Genomic DNA, 25200 nt, shown 5'->3' on the forward strand with positions numbered 1-25200 from the left:
TATTTTTTATTTTTTATCAATATAACCTCCATTTTTTTCAATTAATAAATGACATCTTTTTGTAAAATTCAAAAACGTTGATTCCAAAGCCGAAATGTTTATTTTTTGGATTTCTCTCGTGATGTTCTCTTTTAAATCATCCAAAGTCTTCGGTAATGGCTTATAAACTTTAGACTTAAGATAACCCCATAGGAAATAATCACATGGATTGAGGTCTGGTGATCGTGAAGGCCATTGTTGCTTGGTAATGAATTTCTCCCCAAATTTACTTTGTAACCACTCTTGAACCATATTAGCCGTATGCGGAGTAGCCCCATCTTGTTGAAAATAGTATCTTTTGAGACTCTCAACTCTATAGTGCTTAGGCCAGAAAATTTTAAGCATATCCAGGTAATTGTGCTGATTTACCGTTCCTTCGAAAAAGTAGGGTCCGTAGATTTTTCGGCAGGAAATGGCACACCAAACCAAAACTTTCGCATCGTGCAACGGTTTCTCTATCCAATCCTCAGGTCTCTCATTCAGCCATATTCTGTTATTTTGCTTGTTGATCGACTCAGTAAGGTAAAAATAGGCTTCATCTGTAGTGATCAACCATTTGTGAACATCATTTTCCAAGTCCAGCCACCATTGAGCAAAAATGACCCTTTTTTCATAATCAAGTGGCAATAGTTGATGAGCACTCTGGTATTTATACGGTTTGAGTTGTAAATCTTTGAGAAGAATATCACGGCAAAGGCTGTATGAAATTTCAACATCAACTGAGGCTTTTCTGATCGACAATGTAGGATCTTCGAAAAAGAGTACTTTCAGCTTATTTCTGGCATTAATTCGAATGTCTCGCTCATTCCTCGGTTTTGGTGGCAAATCAAGTATTGTTCCGGTTGTATCAAATTTTTTAGATAATTTTGTGATAGCTGTTGCCGTTGGACATGGTCTGTTCTTAAATTTACTTCTATAAGCTCTCTGAACCAGACTTACGCTCTTCAACTCGACCAATTTTTTTGTTAAAAATATGCGTTTTTGGAATATCGTATCTCATGGCTATGCCGTTATTTTAATTTTTTTGAAATTATTAACATTAAATTTCCTTTTTAATGAGCTTTAAAATGTACTATCGCATGTAATGTATTTGCAATCAAAAAATTAATTATGTTAATTTAATGTTTATACTTTTGATTAAATCACCCTGTACAACGCGAATAGATATCTAAGTTAACAAAAAAAAATTTTCGCTTACATTTTTAATAGAAATAAACCACCTCAAAGGTAGAGATAATAATATTTTTGTGATAAATTGTTTTTAAGGATACAATATAATATTTTACCGAAAAAGTATTTTATGAAAAAAATGGTTTAAATTGTTTTTATATTTTCTTCTTTTTTAGAAGTTAAAGAACTATTTGTTTTTTCTGCGATAAAATCTAACAGTTTTTTTAGTATCTTGGTTCTTTTCATAAAATTATAGTCGTAATAATAAATTCTAATATATCATTAAAATTCAAGTGATATATTTTAGATAGAAAACCAAAACATTTAAGATACGAAAAAAAAATTATATGGATATAAATAAAAAATGTAATAATTTAATGTATGATCGAATTTTAAAGTTTTGAAGCAGTAGAAAATTCTATTAAAAAAAAAAAAAGGATTTTATAACTTATTTGTATATGAAAAATCTCAATCGTTACAAGAAGTATATAATCAAGTTAAACGTGATATTAATGCAGCGATTATCTGAGTTCAATATAAAAGTGCATTCATCAAATCTGAATTTATTTATTTATGATTCACAACTTTCAAATAAATTATTTTATTATAATATTGATTAAGGGTGTCTAAATGAATCTAGAATACATAACACAACTCTAAACATTTATAAAATTTTCTCGTAAGCGTGTTATTATATTATTTCATATAGAATACTTTTTCTAGAATATTCTTTGATAGTAAGGTATATGAAAGAAAAGGCATTTTCCCTTACATTACAAAAAATATTGTTTTTTTTTCCTATTAACTGCAATTTAGACAAAACGTTTTTTCAATGTCAGTAGAAGTCTGTTTACAAACAGTCAAGTTGGTTTCTAAAGAATCAAGAACATCTACACTTGATAAATGTGCTATTTCATCTGGTTCTGAGACAAATTTATCATATAATTCATTAACTTTTGATGATTTTCGACTAGATCCTCCACTTTCTCCACGTGACCCAGTACTAGCTCGCCGTTCTCGTTCTTCATTGAACTTTTTTTGTATTTCTTCAGTGAGACGTTTATCAAATTCGAGACTCAATTTGCGATTCATTTCTGAATTTAGTTGTCGTTCATAGTCCGCGCTAAATTTTGTTGAATATTTTTCTTGTTCTTTTTGTTTGTCTAACTCCATTTTTTGACCCATTTCAACATAGTAGTCAAAAGCCTTTTTAATCGGTTTTAGCAAATAATCCTTGATATAAAAAAATATGAACCATTAGAATCGTCATCAAATTAATAGAATACTATTTCAAACGAGAGATATCTCAAAAAAGATTGGTAACTATACTACCTCAAAGATTGGAAATAACTCGGCCATTGCTTCGTACAAAGGAATAAGAATAAATTTTATGAAACCAATTTGTGCGGAAGATTTTGTTACTTTATCTCGGTCCATAAAAGCTGATGTAGGCAACCCTTCAAGCTTTTCAAGATCGCTCTGAAAATAAAAAAAATACAAAAGGATGATAACATTAGCTTCAACCAAACCTTTACGGAGTATTCATAAACCAACAACCAAAAAATAAGAATTTATTACCTGGTTAAAAAATTCTTGAAGCAAACATTCAAGCCATGGTTCTGCAATGTCCATAGGACGCGTTTCATTTGAAACATCGGCAGCTTTTATAAACGTTTTTAACATCTGAAATTTTAATAACCATTATAGATGAGAATATTAAAATTATATTTAAATTAAACTTTTTAAATGTAAATATAAAAACTATGCATACTGATTTCCGATGATCTTCAGACAACCAATCAAAACCATTCTCTATAATCAATTTAAATTCCTTTAATAGTTCATTGTGAAGTGCCATATCAGTAGCTAGAATTAAACTAAAATAAAAATATTGTATAAATTCTATAAAACATCTCAAAATGCAGAAAATATAAATTTTTACAATTTTAAATGATCTGTTGTTTACCCAGACTTTCCTGATTTTTGGTCCAATAAGAAAAATATACTGGCTATTTTGTTTTTAAGACTGGGTTTTTTTGTTTTTTACCTGGGAGGCAGATAAAAGTAGGTTTTAAATTTACTTTAAATTTACCAAAATGCAATTTTTTTAGACAGTTTTCCAGGTTCAATTTAGACCAGTTTACAAACCAACATGCTAAGATCTAGTTTAAGCATATTTAAACCCTAAGCAGACCTTAAGCAACCTTTTTTCATTTGACCAAAATAATATTTGGTCAGGGAAATAAAACTGAAAGTATTTCACCAAATAATTCTAATCTATAAAACACATCTGAAAAGACAGAAATGAATAAAAGAAAAAAATAATTGGGGTTAACTGTTTTAGATCTAGAATTGGTAAAGAATAATGCAAAATTAAAGAAAAAAAGTTTCTTGTAACTTAATACAATATTTTAAATCAATACAATTGTTTCTTTAAAATAAGACAAATGCATTTATTATGTTCGTTACAAACACAAAGGCAATTAAAATGATGTGTTTCATAAAAAAAAAGGTTTTTAAAATTTCAGAAGTTGAATAGAAGTAAAATAAAATGAAAAGCTGTAATTTAAAAACTTACATATGTTAATACTTCAATTATTTTGAACTTTTAAGACATGTTTTATTTATAATAATAATCATTTTTAACGTAATATTACTGACAAAAAAAACCCTTTTTAAAAATATAAATGTGTTATAAATATAAATGTGTTATAAATATAAATATGCGGTAGTGGTGTAGTGGTAGAGCGCTCGCTTCATAAGCGAGAGGTTCCGAGTTCGATTCCCACCACGTCCCTGGTAGCACCGCACTCAACTTGTTTCTCCGCGCAGTGGCCTTGTTCCTCAAGGTTCGTGTTTTGGAGTTATAGAGTTGAGAGAGGGTGATAACCACAAGTAGCCTCTTCATCTGTAGTGGCCTTCTCGACTTTGGGGAGGTGAATTAAAAAAAAAATGTATTATAAATACAAATGTATTATGAATACAAATGTATTATAAATACAAATGTATTGTAAATATAAATGTATTATAAATATAAATAAAAACATGTTTAACTGTAATTAGAATGTTATATTATGGAATTAAAAATTAAGTGCTGATTTGATTTTATGTCAATATTATATGTAACTGCCTTGTGTATGTCATATCTCAAATAAGATATGCCAATATTACTAAATATTTCTCAGCCAAAAAAATCAGTCAATCACATAATTCTAATAAGTAACAAGTTATGAGTTGCAAAATATAAAACAATATATGAAAATTAACATGGCAAATACAATTCTTTTCAAAACACATGCTTAATGCCTTACTTAAAGCTTTCTTTAAACTCATAATATAGAAACTTGATTGCATATTAAAAATACAAATAACAGATTTCAACAAATAAATAACAACAAAAGTGCCATAGAAATAATTGCAACCTAACAAGACAAATTTAAAATATTTGAAGATGGTACTTGGTGTAGAAAGTGGTTTTTGACAAAAATTAAAGAGTTAACTTTAATTAAAGATTACCATTGACTAGGGATGGCACTTTTACTTATTTTGATGTAAAAATGCGAACTACTTTTAAGCGTAACTTCAACAAGTAAAAGTTATTTGAATTTTTACTTTTACTTGAAAATGTAACTTACTTTTAATGGTAAGTCGTTTAAAGTAATTTTGAAAAGTAATTTTGGTTATAATTATGTAAAAAATTTACATCGAAATGTAATTTACTTTTAATATGTAAAAAAAGTTATTTATGAAGTAAACTTACTTAAATATAATATTAAAAAATATAACACTTACTTTACCATGCGCAATAAAACTATATCATAACAACAAATTACTTTTATGTATAAAAGTAACCAATTAGCAAAAACAGCTTACATAGAAGCAATTTGAAAAAAATTGTTATTTACAATTACAAATAAAAGTAGATTTTTCCTTTAAAATTTATACTTTACTCTGTAAGTAAGTAAAATGTAAGTTATATTATTTACTTTCTCAAAGAACAGTCATTTCATGTTGATTTAATGTAAATTTTGAGATAGGTAGCGTATTCAAATCCATTGCCTGTTAGAGGGCACTTCTGGGTAATACTTTAGGTAATACTCTGAAGTATATGGGCAGTGCTTGTGGTGGGCACCGGGAAAGGATTTTTTTTCACGTATATCATAAAAGGTAGTTCTATTATAATTAGGAGTAAATATAGTCAACATGCGGGTATACCAGTAGTGGATAGACAGGCTCCCTGCCGCATGAGTGCTAATAGGGGCTGTTAAAAATCATTGATATTTTATTTCTTTTTTTTTATTGAGCAGAAATTGGTTAGTGGCCATAATGAAAATTTTATGGGGAGAAGAGGGGGATATAATTTCTAAGCTATGCCACTGTTCATTAGAACGTGCTTTTTCTCCAGTCTTTTTTCTTTGTATTTGCCTTTTCATTCAAGTATTTTGTTATGGTAATATGACACAATATAACATTATTGGTATCCATCAACATCAATTGCTAAAATAGTTTTCAAAAAATTATAAGTCATTTAAACAATCTGATATAACTTATATGATTAAAGGAGTGTTCAGATATAATTTTTTATTGCATTTTATTATATATAATCTATTTGAAAAAGATGGTAAGGAAAGCTGTTCCATCTACTACTGTAGTTTGTGGATTTCACCCTTATAACCTCCTTTTTGTTGTGTTGTTTCCAACCTGCACAAGGATGATTAGAAAAATAAAATCTTATTCAATTAAAATAGTGCTTTAGAATAAACTTGTAATTTTTTTCAAACCTTAGTTTGACTTCACAAGATGTTTGTCGACTATCAGTTGTCCCAAAATCTTACGATTGATTTTTCACTACCTTTCAGACTAGCTAGAGCTCTGAAACTTCCAGTATTTGTGTAAATTTAATAAAAGTACATCTTAAAAATTGTCTTCAGAGCTACACTTTTTATTTTGAACTCCACTTTTTTGAATTTTTTTTGAACTTTTTTTTTTTGATTTTTTTTTATCTTTACAGCATTTGTGTAGTCCCAATGAACATGCATGTTAAATTAGTAGAGGGTTGTACCAGTGGAGGATTCGCCATAGGGCTTGGGGGAGGGTTGGGGAGCAAGCTGCCCCCCTCCTGCATTCCCTAAGTCCAATTAACATTTTGTAGGCGCTGGAAATAAAATTTTGCTGAAAAAAATTTGCATAAACTAACAGGAGAGTAAATTTCTTTCTTAATGCTTGCTTTCAGCTATATGTATTATGTAGATATATCTTTAATTTTTTTTTAACAATAATTATTAACCAAAGTAAACTTATATAAACTAAAACTTTAGATTGTTTAGTGTCTTAGACGTACTTAATAGCTATGATAAAAGGCACATAAAAGCATTGATAAAATATATTTATCAGAAGTGTGCCACCTTCAATCCATGTTGCCACCTACTCGCTCCCCTGCCCCCACCCCCATGACACTAAACCTCAATCCGCCACTGGGTAGTACCCTTATTTTTTTTCTCTAATATTTTTAATTTCTTTAAAGTTGGGGTTTATAACTTTTTAGAAAAAAAGATTTTCTGCAAAAAAAGCTTTGAAAAGGCATTTAAATGCCTTTTGTGTTTTATGTGTTTTTTGCCAACTAGAGACAAACACATACAAAAAAAAAAAAGGTCTTCAATATTTGACCTTTGCCAACTATACTTCAAAACTTGCCAACTGAAATGCTAAATGTACAAATGTGCTAACTCAAATAAATATATATAACAGTTTGGGGGAAGGGGATACCCCCTACACCCCCCATTCAGGATGGCCCTGATCGCCCTGGTCTTAACAATCACTCTAAAAGAAAAGAAATTGTTTTATTTATTACTAGCAATTAATGTCTGGAATGAATTAATTTCAATTAGTCTATTTCAGACAACAATTATTCCAGTTAGTCATTTCCAGAAATAACTTTCATTTTCGTTAGATTGGTTTATAAAAACAATCATGCTGAATAAAAGAAGCCAAATTACAAAACTTAGAATAAAATTGCAAAATGCAGAGCCATTTTCAAAGCAAGAACAATAAACCAAACAGTCTTTAAAAAAAAACTTTTAAATAACTGATTTAAATGACATCAAAAAAATTATTAAAAAAAAATAAGTTAAAAAAGTAAAAGTATTTAACTTAAACAAAATTATAACTTTTCTTAACCACAACAACCGCTTATTTTGATTTATTTAATATAGTGAGTTTAGTAGGGTGGTTCAAAAAAGCACATTTTTAAATTTAAAATTATATAGTTGATTGTGAAGAAAAATGTCTTGATGTTATTTCATACAGATGAAATAACATCAAGTTATTTTTTTTCAGTAAACTTTTGTTACTTTTTTTACTTCAAATTTTCAAAAATTTTAAGTTAAAAAGTTAACAAAAGTGTAAACCACAATATTTAAACAACCAGATTCCAATCACATATTTAAAATCAGGCCTGTAGCAAGCTTTTTGTTTTTGTTTGAGAATTTAACTTAATGTAACGACACGGAGTAAACTCCAAACATTTATATATTCACATTTATGTAAAGCTTTATCAAAAGTATTGTGATAATCAAAGTCTGTTAACAATAAACCCCAAAAATGTGTACCTCCCTTTCATGCCATTAGGGTGAGAGCAACGAGTTCATAACATTTATATATACATTTTTTTTAAACATTTTAAACTAAATTTAAGTTCATGACCAAGTCTCTAATGTCATGCAATAATCTCTTAGTGTTCAAAAATTATGACCATATAAGTTTTGAGAAACCTCCCCAATAATTTAGGGGATTTAAAATATTATCCTTAATTAAGTTATAACTTTGTCTGACAGTCAAATTCTGTTCCTTATTCAAAAGTTAATTTATCTCTTTTTTCGTGAATAAGTCAAATTCATGAATAAATCAAGTGACACGGACTTCATCGATAAAATTTATCAAAGAATAACGAAGAAAATTAAGTTTTTATAAGTGACTTTGGTCGACAAGATCATTTGTATTTTTTGAACAATATTATCAAATTTTTTTTTTTTTGCAAATTTAATTTGGTCATTGATTATTATTTTTTTTATTACATAAAGACATTCTTTAATGCAGAGGCTGATTTTTTAATTTTTATAATTTCTAATTTTTCTAAATTTGCTTTTACAAATAATTACTTTTCTTTTGTAAAATATACAAATGGCAGGGCAAGAAGAAGACAAATAGTCTTATTGCCAAGCCCCTAAATATCCGTACATATTAAAGTCATTAAAAACTTGTCATTAAAAATTGATGATCACATGTTTTCTGAAGTTTGAGTTTAATAAGTTTATTTTAGTTGACAATTATAGTTTTGTATTTTTTGGGAATATGCCTAAAAAATTAATATATAAGTAGCTGAAATACCAATTCTCCTGTTCTAGTAAGTTATTTTAGAAAAAGAGAAATCTTTTTCTAAAATAACATACTAAAACAGAAGAAATATTGCATAAATAACAGAAATTTTAAATAATTTTCTTTTTTTGACATAAATAAAATGGTTTAAAAAAAATATTATCCATGAAAATATAAAATAAACAAAAAACAAGATTTAATTTTAAATTGCTTTAAATACAAGTATTGTATTCAGGGTTGTTATCTGTCAAATATGTCTGAGACATATTTTCTGCCGACATAAAATATGTTCCACATATTTTCTATCGAAATATTTTGACATAATTTTATGTCTGAATTATTTTCTGCTGACATTAAATATGTCAGACATTTTCTGTCGACATATTTTTATGTCTGAATTGTTTTCTGCTGACATAAAATATGTCAGACATATTTTCTGTCAACATATTTTGACATAATTTTATGTCTGAATTATTTTCTGCTGACATAAAATATGTCAGACATATTTTCTGTCGACATATTTTGACATAATTTTATGTCTGAATTATTTTCTGCTGACATAAAATATGTCAGACATATTTTCTATGGACATATTTTGACATAATTTTATATCAAAATTATTTGCTGTTTGATATTCTTGAAGAAAAAATCAATCTGACAAATTTATTGCGCATTTTAACTTGATTTACAGAGTTAAGTGAAAATAGTTTAACAAATCTGTTGCTTTTTTGCAATCAATTATGCTTCATAAAACTTTTACTTTAAACCCTATTAGCAAACATCAGTTGTTTCATAAAGGTCTTTTTCTGCCCTTTTTAGCGATGTATTATTTGATAGTATTGACTAATATTGGCATTTATTGACTTATTTATTGATTATGACTTATTTATTATGACTAATATTGACATTGATAGTATTGACTAATATTGACATTTGATAGTATTGACTAATATTGACTAGTATTGAGGCAATATTTGATAGTATTTGATAGTATTGATTAGTATTGGCGCTTTCCCTTATTAGATTGTCAAAACCATCTCAAGCTGAGTTTTTATTAGTATGACTAAACTTAAAATTATTTCTTTGATTAAAATAATAATAAAAAAAAAAACTTTTTCAGTTATTTTTAATTATTAGTTGATCCTGAAAAAGATTTCATTATGAAAAATTGAATTCAAAAGATTCTATGAAAAAAACGGTTCACAGAATTTCAAAAAATTCGTGGCAAATTAAATTCATTTAAGCTGAAGAATTTGAAATATTTCACAAAAGTTATATTCAGCTCATTAAATTCATATTAAGAAGACTAACCGGTAATTATTTATAACTAATTACGAATAATTTATAACTAATTATTTATAACTAATATACTTTTAGTTGTAATAGTTATGATTTATTTAACAATAAAATAATTGACAATTGCATTATAACAGCATAATTAACTGCCATAAACTTGCATAAAATGTTTTGAGTGAAATATATATTGGAATAATTATTTTTTTCGTTTTCCTTACGTTTTAAAGTCAAAAATGGAGAATAATTTATTGAATGAATCAACTATTAGTTAAAAATAACTAAAAATGTTTTTTTTTAAATATTATTTTAATCAAGAGAATAATTTTAAGTTTAGTCATATTAATAAAAACCATTTTCAGTAATAAGAACTCAGCTTGAGATGGTTTTTACATTCTAATAAGGGAAATCGCCAATACTTATCCATACTAATCAATACTATCAAATACTATCAAATACTATCAAATACTATCAAATTCTATCAAATGATGCATCAATACTAGTCGATACTCTCAAAAGATACATCGCTAAAAATACTTTGTCAATACTATCAAATGATACATCGCTAAAAAGGGCAGAAAAAGACCTTTATGAAACAAAAGATATTTGATTATAGGATTAAAATAAAAGTTTTATGAAGCATAACACAGGTCAACAAAAACAAAATTTTTTTCTGGTGCCAAGAAAACAATTTGTTTTTTATGTAGGATTTCTTATCTTGATTTCAAATATGCAACTCATTTTTTACCATCACGTCAAGTTGAAAAGATATTTGGGTTCAAATTTTTAGAATTTGGGGTAAAGTCCCTAATATTGTCAAAAAAAAAGTTGTTCAAAAGTATGTCAACCTGAGTCTCAAAAGAAGCGTACTTTATAGAGATTTTAAAGATGTTATTCGTTTGTAATAAAAATAAGTATTTTTTGTATTATTGCTGAATAACATTTTGTTGACATTTTTTTAAGAGTCTTTAGCATTTTTTCAAATAATTTTTTTGTCAAAAAATTTTAAGGAAAAATTTTTATGTTTTCTAAAATATCAATACTATCTTCTAAAATACGCTTTTTTTGAGACCCAAGTTGACATACTTTTGAACAACTTTTTTTTTGACAATATTAGGGACTTTACCCCAAATATTAAAGATCTGAACCCAAATATCTTTACAACTTGACGTGATGGTAAAAAATGAGTTGCATATTTGAAATCAAAATGTGAAATGCAATCCAAAAAACAAGTTGTTTGCTCGGCACCAGAAAAAAAATTTTTTTTTGTTGACCTTCAATTATAATTGATTGCAAAAAAGCAACAAATGTGTTAAACTATTTTTGCTTAACTCTGTAAATTAAGTTGAAATGCGCAATAAATTTGTTAGATTGATTTTTTCTTCAAGAATATCAAACAGAAAATAATTCAGATATAAAATTATGTCAAAATATGTCCATAGAAAATATATCTTACATATTTTATGTCAGCAGAAAATAATTCAGACATAAAAATATGTCAAAATATGTCGATAGAAAATATGTCTGACATATTTTATGTCAGGAGAAAATAATTCAGACATAAAATTATGTTAAAATATGTCGACAGAAAATATGTCTGACATATTTTATGTCAGCAGAAAATAATTCAGACATAAAATTATGTCAAAATATGTCGACAGAAAATATGTCTGACATATTTTATGTCAGCAGAAAATAATTCAGACATAAAATTATGTCAAAATATGTCGACAGAAAATATGTCTGACATATTTTATGTCAGCAGAAAATAATTCAGACATAAAAATATGTCAAAATATGTCGATAGAAAATATGTCTGACATATTTAATGTCAGCAGAAAATAATTCAGACATAAAATTATGTCAAAATATGTCAATCGAAAATATGTGGGACATATTTTATGTCGGCAGAAAATATGTTTGAAAATATGTCGACAGATCTGCCAGACATATTATGTCGTAACAACTCTGATTGTATTATTCCATGTCAAAAGTAATGTAAAAAGGTTTCATAATTCAAAAATGCGGCGATTCCTTTTTTCACCAAACCGATTAGAATTACTTAATCAGCATCTTTAACTTAAATATAATTAATAGTTACGTACAAATGAGGTTTTTTTATGTGTTGTTAAAACCCATATTAAACTCATTTAAAGACTTTATGGTAACCAATAATATAATGATGTCTACTTGCGCAAATTTTGAGATATATTTATATAATTATGAAAAACCAATGATTTCGGTTAATATATATACTTTTGGTAAATAAAACATACTTAAGTGCCAAACTTAAGTATGCTCTTGTTAATATTACGGGTCATTCCAGCTCAATTCAATTTATGCTTGGCACCATGCCATCTCAGATTTTGATGATTTTTGGAATACAAGCGTATATAAATGAAAAAAAAACTTCACTCCAAATTTAAGTGTCTGAGTCCTGATGGTTTCAGAGATATCGATACTCAGTCCCAATCTCTTTTTAGGTTATTTTTTTCAGCGCCATTTATTTTTAAGCTAATTACATAACACAATTAGCTTTAACTTATGAAATACTAGCTCAATAGTGTTGAAAATTTGTACCTAACTTATTTTTAGGGAGGGGAACTCAAAAATGATACCTAAAACACTAAGAAATTAAAGCTTCTCTGGGAAAATCTAATTTCAAAATGGTATAACACTTTTTATAAGTTTTTTGATGCCCTGTACAAAAAAAAGTATATCTTGAGATGCCTTAAAGACATGATTCTGAAAATTTTTTCTATGGTTCTATATATAGCAAACTCCTTATTGCAAAAAAACTGCTGGGGTTTTCTTTTTTGAATCTGGTTTATTTGCATTGAAAGTTTTATAAAAAAATAAGGAAAAATTGTTATTAAATAATGAATAGAAAAATTATATACATTTTTTTGCGTTTTTTTGATTTTAGAATTTCAGGTACTGTTCTAATATATAAACTTAGTTCCAATTCACATTAAAGGTCTTCACTTCATACAACCTTCACGTTTAATGAAAAATTTTCTATTTACGAATCTTCAAATAATTATTTTAAAATTATTTCTTACAAAACTAAAAAGTAATATAAAAATATTGATGATAAAAAGAAAGATGTTCAATTGGATAAATTAATAAAATTGTCACAAAAAAACATCCAATGATATCAAAATTGATGTGAAAATCAAAATATTGAAAATGAAGTGAAATCCAATGATATCAAGGAAACCTTAAGTCTCAATGATGTAAAAAAGACTTGGTAATTAGTTGTTCTGGCATTAAAAGTGAAGAAAATGCAATGGTTTACTACCATGAAATTGTTTACTTAAAACATTAATCCACAATCTGCATAACTTGTTGTGATTCATTTAATTCACACAATGGAAAAAGAAGAAAAGGTAATACTACTTAACCTTGAAGCTTTTTTTAAACTTTATTGTAATTATATATACTAAATTTTTTTGCAAAATACTGAAGTAGTAATTATCACTCATGTTTTTAGGAGAATGTAAAGAAATTAATAAACAACTTGCTGGGAAATTGAAAAACATTGGTATTAATGTTATTCCTGGAGAAAAAATATGTCCATAATGTAAACTAAACTAATGTCATTTAAGGATGATGGACCAAGAGAACAGACTTGCAGCCAGATATTTGAAGATAAGATAATGAACTTCTCAAACTTTTTTTGACGGCTATAAATATAAGTCCTCTCAAAATGCATGCTTTTGACTTTAACTAAAGATCTTGATCAGTTAAGCCAAGAAGATTCCTTCAATAAATTATCTAAGGAAGACCAATACTTTGGTCTAACAAATGTATAGAAAAAGAATTTAATGTTACTAATTATATGGTGCAGATGTCATACAAACTGCTGCTGAAAAATGGTATTTTATCTTTCCCTAAAGAAAAAAAAAAAAAAGAAAGGAAATATCTCATTTGTACGTATGTGTATTTACTGTATGCTAAGTTTAAAACCAGTTGTCCTGATATAAAGAATTAAATATAAAATATAAAAAATTATTTTTCTCACTTTTGCTCAAATCGTCCAAAATAGCACATTATAGTGTGAGCATCTGGTACGCATACAGTATGTGTGTGATCACACACATACTGTATGCATACCTACCAACAAAATGTTAAGTTAATGATTAGTGCAGTTGAATTATCAAAGGTTTATCATGAACTTATTGATATGTTTATTTGTAGTAAGGCTAAGAAGAATTGCATAATGCATTGTTGCTATTTGTGTCCAGAAGATTCTATATTAAGACATTATCTTGAAAAAGAGTTCTACTCTCAAGAAGATATTGATGAAGATAATGGTAATTGTATAGATTACAGTCAAGGGAAGACAACAGATCAATTTAAGCTAGTAGCTTCATTAGTACTCTAATAAATAAGTTACAAAAACTTACTGTTCATTCTTACATTGCAAAACATTCATACATCACTGTTTTTTATAGAAATTAAAAATGATATAGGGTTTAGAATTATAAAACTTTAAATACAAATAAATCTGATTTAAAAAAGATTGCCCTTGCAGTTTTTTTGTTTTATGGCATTTGTTACAAATAGAACATTACAAAAAAATTTAATAATCACATCTTTCAGGGATCTCAAGATTTTTTGTACAGGGCATCAAAAAACTTACAAAAACTATTACATTATTTTGAAAATAAATTTTCATATAAAAGCTTTAATTTTTTTAGTGTTTTAGCCATAATTTTTGAGTTCCTCTCCCTAAAATAATGTCTAATAAATAGAAAATCCTTTATTAAACATGAAGGTTGTATAAAGCGAAGATCTTTAATGTAAATGCAAACAGGTTTATATATTAGATCAATGCCTAAGGTTCTAAAATCAAAAAAATGCACACAAAAAATGTACATAATTTTTTTTTCATTGTTAAATAACAGTTTTTCTTAATCTTTAAAACTTTCAATCCAAATAAATAAGATTCAAAATCTTTAACAGTTTTTCTTAATTTATAAAACTTTCAATCCAAATAAATAAGATTCAAAACAGAAAACCCCTGCAGTTTTTTTGTAATAAGGAGTTTGCTATATATAGAACCATAGAGAAAATGTCCAGAACCATATCTTTTAGGCATTTCAAGATATACTTCTTTTTGTACGGGGCACCAAAAAACTTATAAAAAGTGTTACATCATTTTGAAATTGAATTTTGATAGAGAAATTTTAATTTTTTAGTGTTTTGAGTATCATTTTTGAGTTCCTAAAAAATAGTTCTTCCTAAAAATAGTTTGGTACAAATTTTCAACATTATTGACTAAGTATTTTATAAGTTAAAGCTAATTGTGTTATGTAATTAGCTTTAAAAATAAATGACCCTTAAAAAAATAATCAAAAAAGAGATTGGGACTGAGTATCGATATCTCTGGAACCGTCAGAACTCAGACTCTAAAATTTGGAGCGAAGTTTTTTTTCATTAATATAAGCTTGTATTCCAAAAATTATCAAAATCTGAGATGGCATAGTGCCGAAAATTTTTTTTTTGGTTGATTGGTTTGGTTTTTTGGTTGATTGGTTTGGTTGATTGGTTGGTTGACATGAAATGACCCTCGCATAAGAATGTTTAAGAAAATGTTGAAATAACCACCTTATTCGGTTTGGGTGTAAACTTTATATAATCATAACCTTTGAATCTTGAATTTTAAAAACTGTTGAGATAAATTTAGTGTTGGAAAATAAAAAATAAAAGTTACTAATTTGTTGCCCTCACATTTGGGATAGAGATGATAAATGTTTTAGGATTTTTTTTTTCCAGGTTCCCATCACCACAAGTTTTATTTTGTAATTTACGTATAAATCATTGCTTAGCTACTGTTTGGGTTATACGTAATTTACACAGTGGTGTAGCAAAATATTTTTGGCCAGTAGGCATACTGGTCCAGGTGCCCAATTTCTCTTTCTCTAGAACAATAACTTTTACTTTTTTAAAATAACAAAAAAACTCTTTAAATATATCTTGAGGTTCCTAAACCTCGCGGCCCTGGGCCTAGTTGCTTGAGGGACAGTAAATGTTGCTTACACTGGCCTTGCTGTAGTTAGGCCACTGATACTACATGCAGATAAAGATATTTACATAAATAGTTCTAAATTTTTCACGCCCATAAAATACCGTAGTTCTTAAAACCAGTGCGGGATTAAGACCTGCTTAAAAGTATCCCCAGGGTCTGGGGATACTTTTGAGCAGGTGGCCTTTTTTCTAATTAAAGCAACGAAAAAACCTTACAAAAATAAAGCATCCTCTTAAAAATTTTGGAGCTCCTAAATTGGTGGAACATTGGGTTGTAGCCCCCATAATCCAGGACTGGTTTAAACTTTCCCTCTTTAGTTTTTCAATAATAAAAACTTTTACACAAAAAACCTGTAAAATGAACTAACACTTATGTCAATTATGACTTAGTCTACTCTTTCTGAGTCTCCAAAGGGTATATGCTCCTTCTCACTGCCATGTTTTATATTTGTCTGAATTCTACAGTTTTTTGCATGACTGTTGTACAAGATCCTGTCAAAGTTATTGTAGAATATAAGTAAATTAACTTTGTATAATATACTAAATAAAATTAAATTTACATTTAGTAAATTACATAAAAGTAATATGCTACTAAATGTAAATTTAATTTACATTTAGTAGCATATTACTTTTATGTAATTTACTTTCATATGCAAATTTTTTTAATATAATTTTTTTTTAATTAGTTACTTTTATAGGTAAATGTAAGTAAAATGTAATAAAAAGTGTAAACTACAGTTTGAGGAACTTTTATATTATGTAATGTAATTTTCAAAAATAATTAAATTTTAAATGTAAAAGTAAAAAGCTTTTCATGTGCTTACTTTTACATGTAAAAGTAAATTACTTTTTGATGTAATCTTCTTTTACATAACTTACTTTTAAAAGTAAAAAAACTTGCTTTCTAAAGTAAAACTCGGTTAAAAAATATTAGTTACTTATACAGAAATGTAAACTTACATTAAATGTTCAAAATTACTTATGTAATTTACTTTTTGATAAAAATTAACTTACTTGCAAGTCAAAAAAAAAGTAAGTAAAAGAGCCATCCCTTATAAAAACAAAGATAATGAGCTGCATAGTTACACACCTGTAACTCGACATGGAGAAGCTGGTAAAGATTTTTATTCACAACAAAATGAGCCAATAGACATATGCGTAAGTATAACTTTTTTTAAAAAAGGTTTTAAGAATATTTATTCCTATATTTTTTAAAACTTCAAAAATCCAACAGTTCAAACAAAGCTCCTATAACAGTCTTTTTTTTTTTTTTCTTCAAAGGAACACTTTGCTAAACAATTTGCAGGATTTTTTTTTTAATTTATTTTGTTTCATTTTATTTACATTTTTCATTAATCTATTTTGAATTCATCCATTGACAACTTATTGAACAGTATCAAATGAACAATCAAACAGTATAAAAAAGAGATCTTTGAATGTGTTGGCAAACTATTGTGTTCTAAGCATTTTCCTTTAATATTTATCATGTGACACTTCTCCAAACCCCTAAATAAGGATATCATATGGATCTCTGATGAAAGCTCTAATCAGCCATCATCCACTTCATATCATATCACTTAAAGATTTTAAATATCACTTAAAGATTTTAAATAAATTGTTATTTTATTATTTTAATTACATTATTAGTCACTTTTACGTTAATTCATTTTTTGCCATAATCTAGTAAGGCCTAGTTTTTAAAAGCATTTCCTTGTAGTTCTTATGTTTGGTGTCAGTTATTATTTTTATTGCTTTTGATTTTTATTTGCTTTTCTACATGCTAAAATTCTTTTAAGCCAATTTAAAGGTCAAGATTATAAAATTCTGGACAGTCAAGATTATAAAATTCTGGATTTAGCTTTAAGTAAGTTAAATAAAGCAGCTTCCAAAGCAGAAAGCTTATCTGCAAATTTTTGAGTTTTATATACTTTATTATTATTACCTGTTAGCTTTATAATTGTTAAAATAATGTTAAGATCATTGAGTTTAGAAAGGAAAAAAAAAAAGATACAACTTTATGACTATGAGACAGAGATTTAAGTTTGAAAGTAAAAAAATTAAATAACTTTACAAGGGGTTATCTCACATAGTCTAAAACAGAAAAAGCATCATTTAGACCAGGGTCATACAGACTTACTTTCAAAGAAGTTACAAACTTACAAATTAAATTATATATATATATAAATATATATATATATATTTATATTTATATATATATATATATATATATATATATATATATATATATATATATATATATATATATATATATATATTATATATACACACACCAGGGTGTTAGCCAGGAATATACTTTTTACCACGTTTTTGCGATATTTGGAATAATTGTTGTTATTGTTCATCAAAATATTGGGAATTTTTATTGATATTGTCCTATTACCAGGGTTGTGGTCATATATGTTTGATCAAATACAAATGCATTATTTCGAAAGTTCCATATACAAATATTTGTACTTTTAGGTTAAAAAAAAACATAAAGATTATTTCAAGATAACACTAATAAAATGGTCTACTATATAGAAGAATAAAAACAAGTCTTCTAACAAATATCCATTAAAAACAAACTTTTAATTTATTTGAGTACTAAAAATAAAAATAAAAATAAAAAAAAAAACCCATGGTATTTCCTAAAAAAGCACTGGTTAACCTAGCATATAGAACTGCAAGTACATTTCAATCAAATACAAATATTTAAGAATTTTTTTTATCAAATACAATTCAAATACAAATAGGCCAAATTAGCTCATTTTTACCAAATACAAACACTTATTTGACCCCAACCTTGCCTATTACTTCAAAAAAAAAAAAAAAAAATAGGCTATTGAATTTTAAACCAATTGGAAACTCCACTGTATATACCGTGTATAGCCATTGGGCTTGCTAACACCCTACACACACATTTATATACAAATTTAAAAGCACATTTAAATCGGCAATCTAATCTAAAAATAAAAAAGAGAATTTTATAATGCAAAAAATTCAGATGAAGCTAAAGCATTTTTTATTTAAAATATTGTTTACAATAAAAATTTTGTATTGTTTTAAACAGTATTATATTTTTGACATATAATGAGGACAGCCATTGACCTTGTAAATATTACATATTTACATATATATTAGGGAGGTCATGCTTTATGAATATTCAAAATACTTAAATAACTAGTACCAGTAAAGTATAGAGCTGAGTTTTAATACTACCCAGTCAAGTGGTTTAAGAAGAAGTGGTATTACTTATCAACATCTAGAGCTAAGGGATGCTACTCATGCAGAGCTTCAATGCTAGTTAATCATATTTATAACATAAAAATGGTAACAAATATGTTATAAATTAAGTTTATACAAAGCTTAGACATTAGGTTATTTTTATTTTTAACATTTGGCAAGATTAGCTCGGTTTACCTTTTCAATTTTGTTTCCCATTTTTTGTTCATATACCTGCTGTTATAAGTAATTTTATATGTTTTAACCAAATTTACAAAAAATTATAATATCTTATGGTTATAGTGAGCTTTTATATTGTATTTGTAAAATAAAGTGATCATACCAAATGATCTAACTATACAACAGATGCACTACAGCAGCACACCTGTAGAATTTACTGCCCTTTAAAATCACTAAGCCAAACCAACAACTTGTTTTTTGATAAATACTTTTCTTCATAATCTTTGTTAAACCTCATCTTTCAGTCTTGACTATATATGTGTAAGAAGCATAGTAGCACTTATTTTTAATACTAATCAAGTCCACTCGACAAAGCAACAACTTTGTATTACAGCAACAACATGGGGGTAATTTTTGTGTTAGCTACTTTTTTCTTTTGGTCATAATAGTGATCATGCTAGTTAGCATTATTCAACATAAAGAAATTTTTTCAATTTAAAACAATCTCACTCCTCTGGATATCTAACCTGTTAGATCACATATCGACTCTAATCTGTTCTTAAAATCACCACTTTCATGTCCACCTGACAGGACAGCTCCATGAGGTTGTCACGCAGAGGCTGTATAAATCTTGCTATCTTAAGGTTATAATGACATTTTATACTTGTAAGATTACTTACTAACGTTGAATTGACCTTTTATATTGTATAACAAATACAAAGTTAAAATTATGTACTTTGATTTTGAACAAAATATAAATTTTGATTGAAAATTAAATCCAGGGCAAATCAGGAAGTTTTTAAAAAAGAAATAAAAATAGTTAAAATATATTTTAAATTATAAAAAATTAATAAACAATGGTGTTTAAATAATTATTATTTACAACCTTACAATTTAAAATATTTATAGCTTTAACTAAAGTATGCCTCCAACTCTAGCAACAACAGCTATGACAATGCCTCTAATTGTACCAATTAATGCTATCATTATGCCTTTACATCATGACTAAAATAATGATTCTCTAACTCAAGGAACAATAGGTATGCCTTTAAATCATGACTAAAATAATGATTCTCTAACTCAAGGAACAATATTGGGTTTCTAAAAGCATTTTGAGCAAAAAATATATATATATTGATATACTAATATTTTACCTAATTATTCCAGCTCTGATTTTTTTGTATAGTTCTGGCTTCACATTTGAGAAAATATTGCAATGTGGCTAAAAATTATTTAGATAACAAAATTTATCCAACAATAAGATCTAAAATTTTCAAATTTTAACAAATAACAATAAATATAATGGAAAACTATTATTTAAATGAAAATTATTTAGCATACCTGACTAAGAATATCAAAAGCAACAGCTGCATGATGGTTCTCCAATGGAGAAATATCATTATATCTGATTGCAAGTTCTTTCCTGGCATTCACTTGATAACTGTTATTATGTCCAGGATGATCTAAGTCATGACAAAATGCCGCTACAATCAAAATTAAAACTTCATACGGAGGTATCATATGCTGCACTTCACTTAAACATATCATGCCATACATCTGAGGAAAATAGTCAATTGAAAAACTTAATAATTATAAAAATACTATATATGATATAATAAATATAAGAATAGTAATAAAATATATTTTATACAACATAAAACCTAGTAAAAATTAAAACAAGTAAAATAATAAAATTTTTGTTCTTAACTTAACTTTATTCCAAAGCTCCTTTATCTTCCTTAACTTAACTTTAATCCAAAGCTCCTTTGTCTTCCTTAACTTAACTTTATTCCAAAGCTCCTTTATCTTCCTAACTACCATAAACTATCCCTGTACCAATTTCTAATCATTTCTGTCATACTTAAAACATCCTTAACTTTGTTTCCTTTAATATTTTCCTATTTACCATAAATCATCACTAGCTCAATGTCATACTTTCAGTTTTCTCCAATTAATTAAAAAAAAAATTAAATAAACCATTAACTCCTTTGACTGAAAATCACACTTTTTTCAGCATTACCTTACCATTGTCCATATTATAATGTAAACAAGCAAATAAATGCAAACAAGCAAAAAACCAAGATTTAAGATAGCTAGTGGGTGTTCTAGATGCCATCTTAAAGATAATTTTTTTCCTGTTTATAAAATTATTTTTTAGCCTAAGTACTATTAGTGTCTTGCATAGCTGTCTAATTTACACAAAATTATATTGTAACAAAACCTTACCATTTGAGTGACGCAAAAGCAATGTCGAAAATTATGGTAAGGAACTAGGTTGTAATGTTTGTAAACTGCAAAAATAAATTGTTGGAGTGTGGACATCTAACAAAATAAAAATGAAACTTTATATGACCAAAACATTTATAAAATTATACACAAAGTAGAAAAAGATAAGAAAATATCATCTTTCAATTCATATAAAATGGCATCTTTCAATTCATATACCATGAACTATTAATATTAAATTGATTGATTTTTTTTATCAAACCTGTTTGTCTATCTTACTCAAAGTAGATTTTTTCAGGTTATCAAAGTTATTGATAAAAAAATGTGTTGCCTAATATTGATCATGTGAAAATGTTTACTAATTAAATAATAGTTAATAATTCTTATTTAATTTATATTACATGAGTCTTTAACACTTATTCAACAAATATTTTCAAATCATTTTAACATAACATTTTAATGAACTTTTTTTGTTGTTTAATTTGTTTTTGGAATATTTTTTTGGATATTTATCCATAATATATACGCTTCAAAGTAATTACAAAATAAAACATTTACAAAATAAATACAGGTTTTAAGACTTGTTAAATATTAAAAAAATCTATGGTTGATCTGTTTTATAGATAATTATGTTATTTTGAAATGTTAATAAAAAATATAAAAAAGAAAATATCATATTTCAACATAGAATAAAAATCTAAAAAAAAATTAATATTCTTTATAACTTATTGTATTTAAAAATTATTCACATGTAACTTTATTATTTTATTACAAGATTCAAGTAAAATATTTCTATTGGGAAAAATAAGTTTTATATTTTTTTGTGGCTTTGGTAATTAATCTCAACATAAACATCAACTTAATAAAAACTAGTTATTTTTTCAATAACAGGTTTGTAGAAACCAATTGCATACAATAATAGCTTTGTAAAAACAAAGTAAATACAATATCAAAAAAAAACATAGTACACAATTTGTCATTTCAAATAGAATACAACTGTTTCAATAAAAATTCACCCCTTCACTTAGTTTGTATTTTAAGTTGATCTTTGAAAATAACTATTTTTACAACTTCTTCCGTGGTTTACGTTTAAACTATTTTTGCTAGAACAAGTATAAAAAGTTTAACAGCTCAATATATTGATTATTGACCAACTATTGAAAAAGTTTAGTTAAACATCACTTAATAGAAATAAAGGATGAAAACTTAGATGTGTTAATCCATGACAAAACCAGGTTCAACGAACAAAAATTCATACCAAGTGACCCATACACTTCTTTTTTTGTGCAATATATATATATATATATATATATATATATATATATATATATATATATATATATATATATATATATATATATATATTATAAACATTAAGAAAAAAAAATCAAAATAAATTTTTTTTGTAAAAATGCATATTTTTAATTTTTAGTTTTAAAATTCATTTTCTAAGCAGTGAAATTTAAAATAATAATTTTTTTATAAAATGATAACTATTTTTAAAATTTTGATACAATTTTGCTTCTTTTGAGTCCCAACATGATATACTTTTGTAGAACTATTTTTCTGATAATTATAGGGTTTAAGGGTCTTGAGCTAACCTTAAAAATATTTTTTTCAAAAATTTTTTAATTCTAGTATTATTTTATTATATAGAACACATTTAGAGGGTAAGAGAAGACACTTAAAAAAAAGTTGTTTTAATGGCTACCCTAATATATATATACATACATATATATATATATATATATATATATATATATATATATATATATATATATATATATATATATATATATATACATATATATATATATATATACATATATATATATATATATATACATATATATATATATATATATATATATATATATACATATATATGTATAAATATATATATACATATATATACACATATATATATATATACACACACATATATATATATATATATATATATATATATATATATATATATAAATAAGAGAATCAAGTCAAAAAACAATAATAAAAAAAATGTGTCAAAAATAAAAAGTCATGCTTTAATTCAGTATTTTGCATGACCACATTGTGATTTTAGAAAGGTACAATATATATATATATATATATATATATATATATATATATATATATATATATATATATATATATATATATATATATATATATATATATATATATATACAATAATACTAAAAAATAATATTCCTGACATAAAAGAAATATATTTTTAACATTTTCTAAAATTTTTTGTAAAGCATAATTACAAAATGTTATTAAACATTTTTTAATTATGAGAGACTAGGTAAAATAATGACTAGATTTTTGATCTATCTCAAGATAGATAGAAAATCTATCTATCTTGAGAAAGATAAATTTTCTTAAAGAATAACTCAAATTATTATCAGTATCAATTCTTTCAAGGATAAAGCAGAAAAATTTGCTAACAGATTTTCTTTCAATAAATCTCTCAACAAAGACCATTCTTCTCACTCTGTAGAAAATGATTATGATTTATTAGATTTTTAAACCTCTGCAATACACCTCTGCAACAAAAGTAATTTTTCACCTAATATTTTACAGCTTATTGACCTAAAAATATTTTTTTACTTTTTAAGTTGTTCCACAAAACATTTATGCATTCTTAAAACTATTTACAAGGGCATCTCTTCCCTGCTCTCCTGCTTTCTGGATAAAAAACTTTTTGAAGATTTTAAAACTTTTTATACCTTACCTTTATTAATTTGAATTTAACAAATTTAACCCACATGGATATTAGCAATCCTTTTGTAACAGTGATTTTTTGACATTTATATATATATTATATATATATATATATATATATATATATATATATATATATATATATATATATATATATATATATATATATATATATATATATATATATATATATATATATATATATATATATATATATATATATATATATGTTAACTCGCCTACCCAAAGGCCATGAAGGCCACTACAGTCAAGGAGGCTACTATTAATTGTGGCTACAACCCTCTTTGAACTCTCTAACTCCAAAACATGAACCTTGATGAACAAGGCTGCTGTTTGGAGAAACAAGTTGAGCACAGTACTATTAGAGACCTGGTGGGGATAAAACTCAGAACTTTTTGCTTATGAGATGAGTGCTCTACCACTACACCACTACCACACTACTAGACTTTGTCATCCATAAAATGAGCTGAATGAGGCAAGACCATTGCTGTTGCTAATAGATTTTGTTGTAAACTTTAATGCAGCAAATAAACAAATATTTATAAAACATATTAATTCATTATTAAACAGAGAATAAAATTTGTTTCAAGTCTTATACTCAAGACTTTACCCAAGCCTTCTTCTTATTTCAGTAATCTCAGTGAAACAGAGCAGTAGAGCCCATAGACTTTATTTTTATCATCTTCAATTATTATCTTCTATTACATAAGGTTCACATGTTGGTTACAAAACTATATACTAACTGTTTGAAAAAATTCAGCTTTTCTCAATTACCTAGATCCTGATTAAGTATACCATTTCTTTTTCATAACTTAAACATTTAAATTTAGACATAAATTTTATATTTAATAACTTCTCCCAGGTTAAAAATGTTATTTTACTTGGATATATCATTAAAAAAAAATTGGTTTATAA

General features: G+C 26.0%; 1 protein-coding gene across 2 annotated transcripts in view; it reads right to left on the minus strand.

The window, feature by feature from the left end:
* Nucleotides 1-1756: 1756 nt before the first annotated feature.
* LOC100205805 (high affinity cGMP-specific 3',5'-cyclic phosphodiesterase 9A) overlaps nucleotides 1757-25200 on the minus strand; it is a 46891-nt gene continuing 23447 nt past the window's right edge. For both annotated transcript variants that reach the window (XM_065799241.1, XM_065799242.1), the window contains exons 7-13: nucleotides 21538-21633; nucleotides 20653-20868; nucleotides 20466-20533; nucleotides 2981-3086; nucleotides 2788-2892; nucleotides 2542-2688; nucleotides 1757-2442 (exon numbers count right to left, since the gene is read on the minus strand). In XM_065799241.1, the coding sequence (XP_065655313.1) occupies nucleotides 2011-2442; nucleotides 2542-2688; nucleotides 2788-2892; nucleotides 2981-3086; nucleotides 20466-20533; nucleotides 20653-20868; nucleotides 21538-21633 (1170 nt within the window). In that variant the 3' untranslated portion in view covers nucleotides 1757-2010. The remainder of the gene's footprint in view (nucleotides 2443-2541; nucleotides 2689-2787; nucleotides 2893-2980; nucleotides 3087-20465; nucleotides 20534-20652; nucleotides 20869-21537; nucleotides 21634-25200) is intronic.

This window comes from Hydra vulgaris, chromosome 06 (genome assembly GCF_038396675.1).
Source record: "Hydra vulgaris chromosome 06, alternate assembly HydraT2T_AEP".
In the NCBI taxonomy this organism is placed as follows: Eukaryota; Metazoa; Cnidaria; class Hydrozoa; order Anthoathecata; family Hydridae; genus Hydra; species Hydra vulgaris.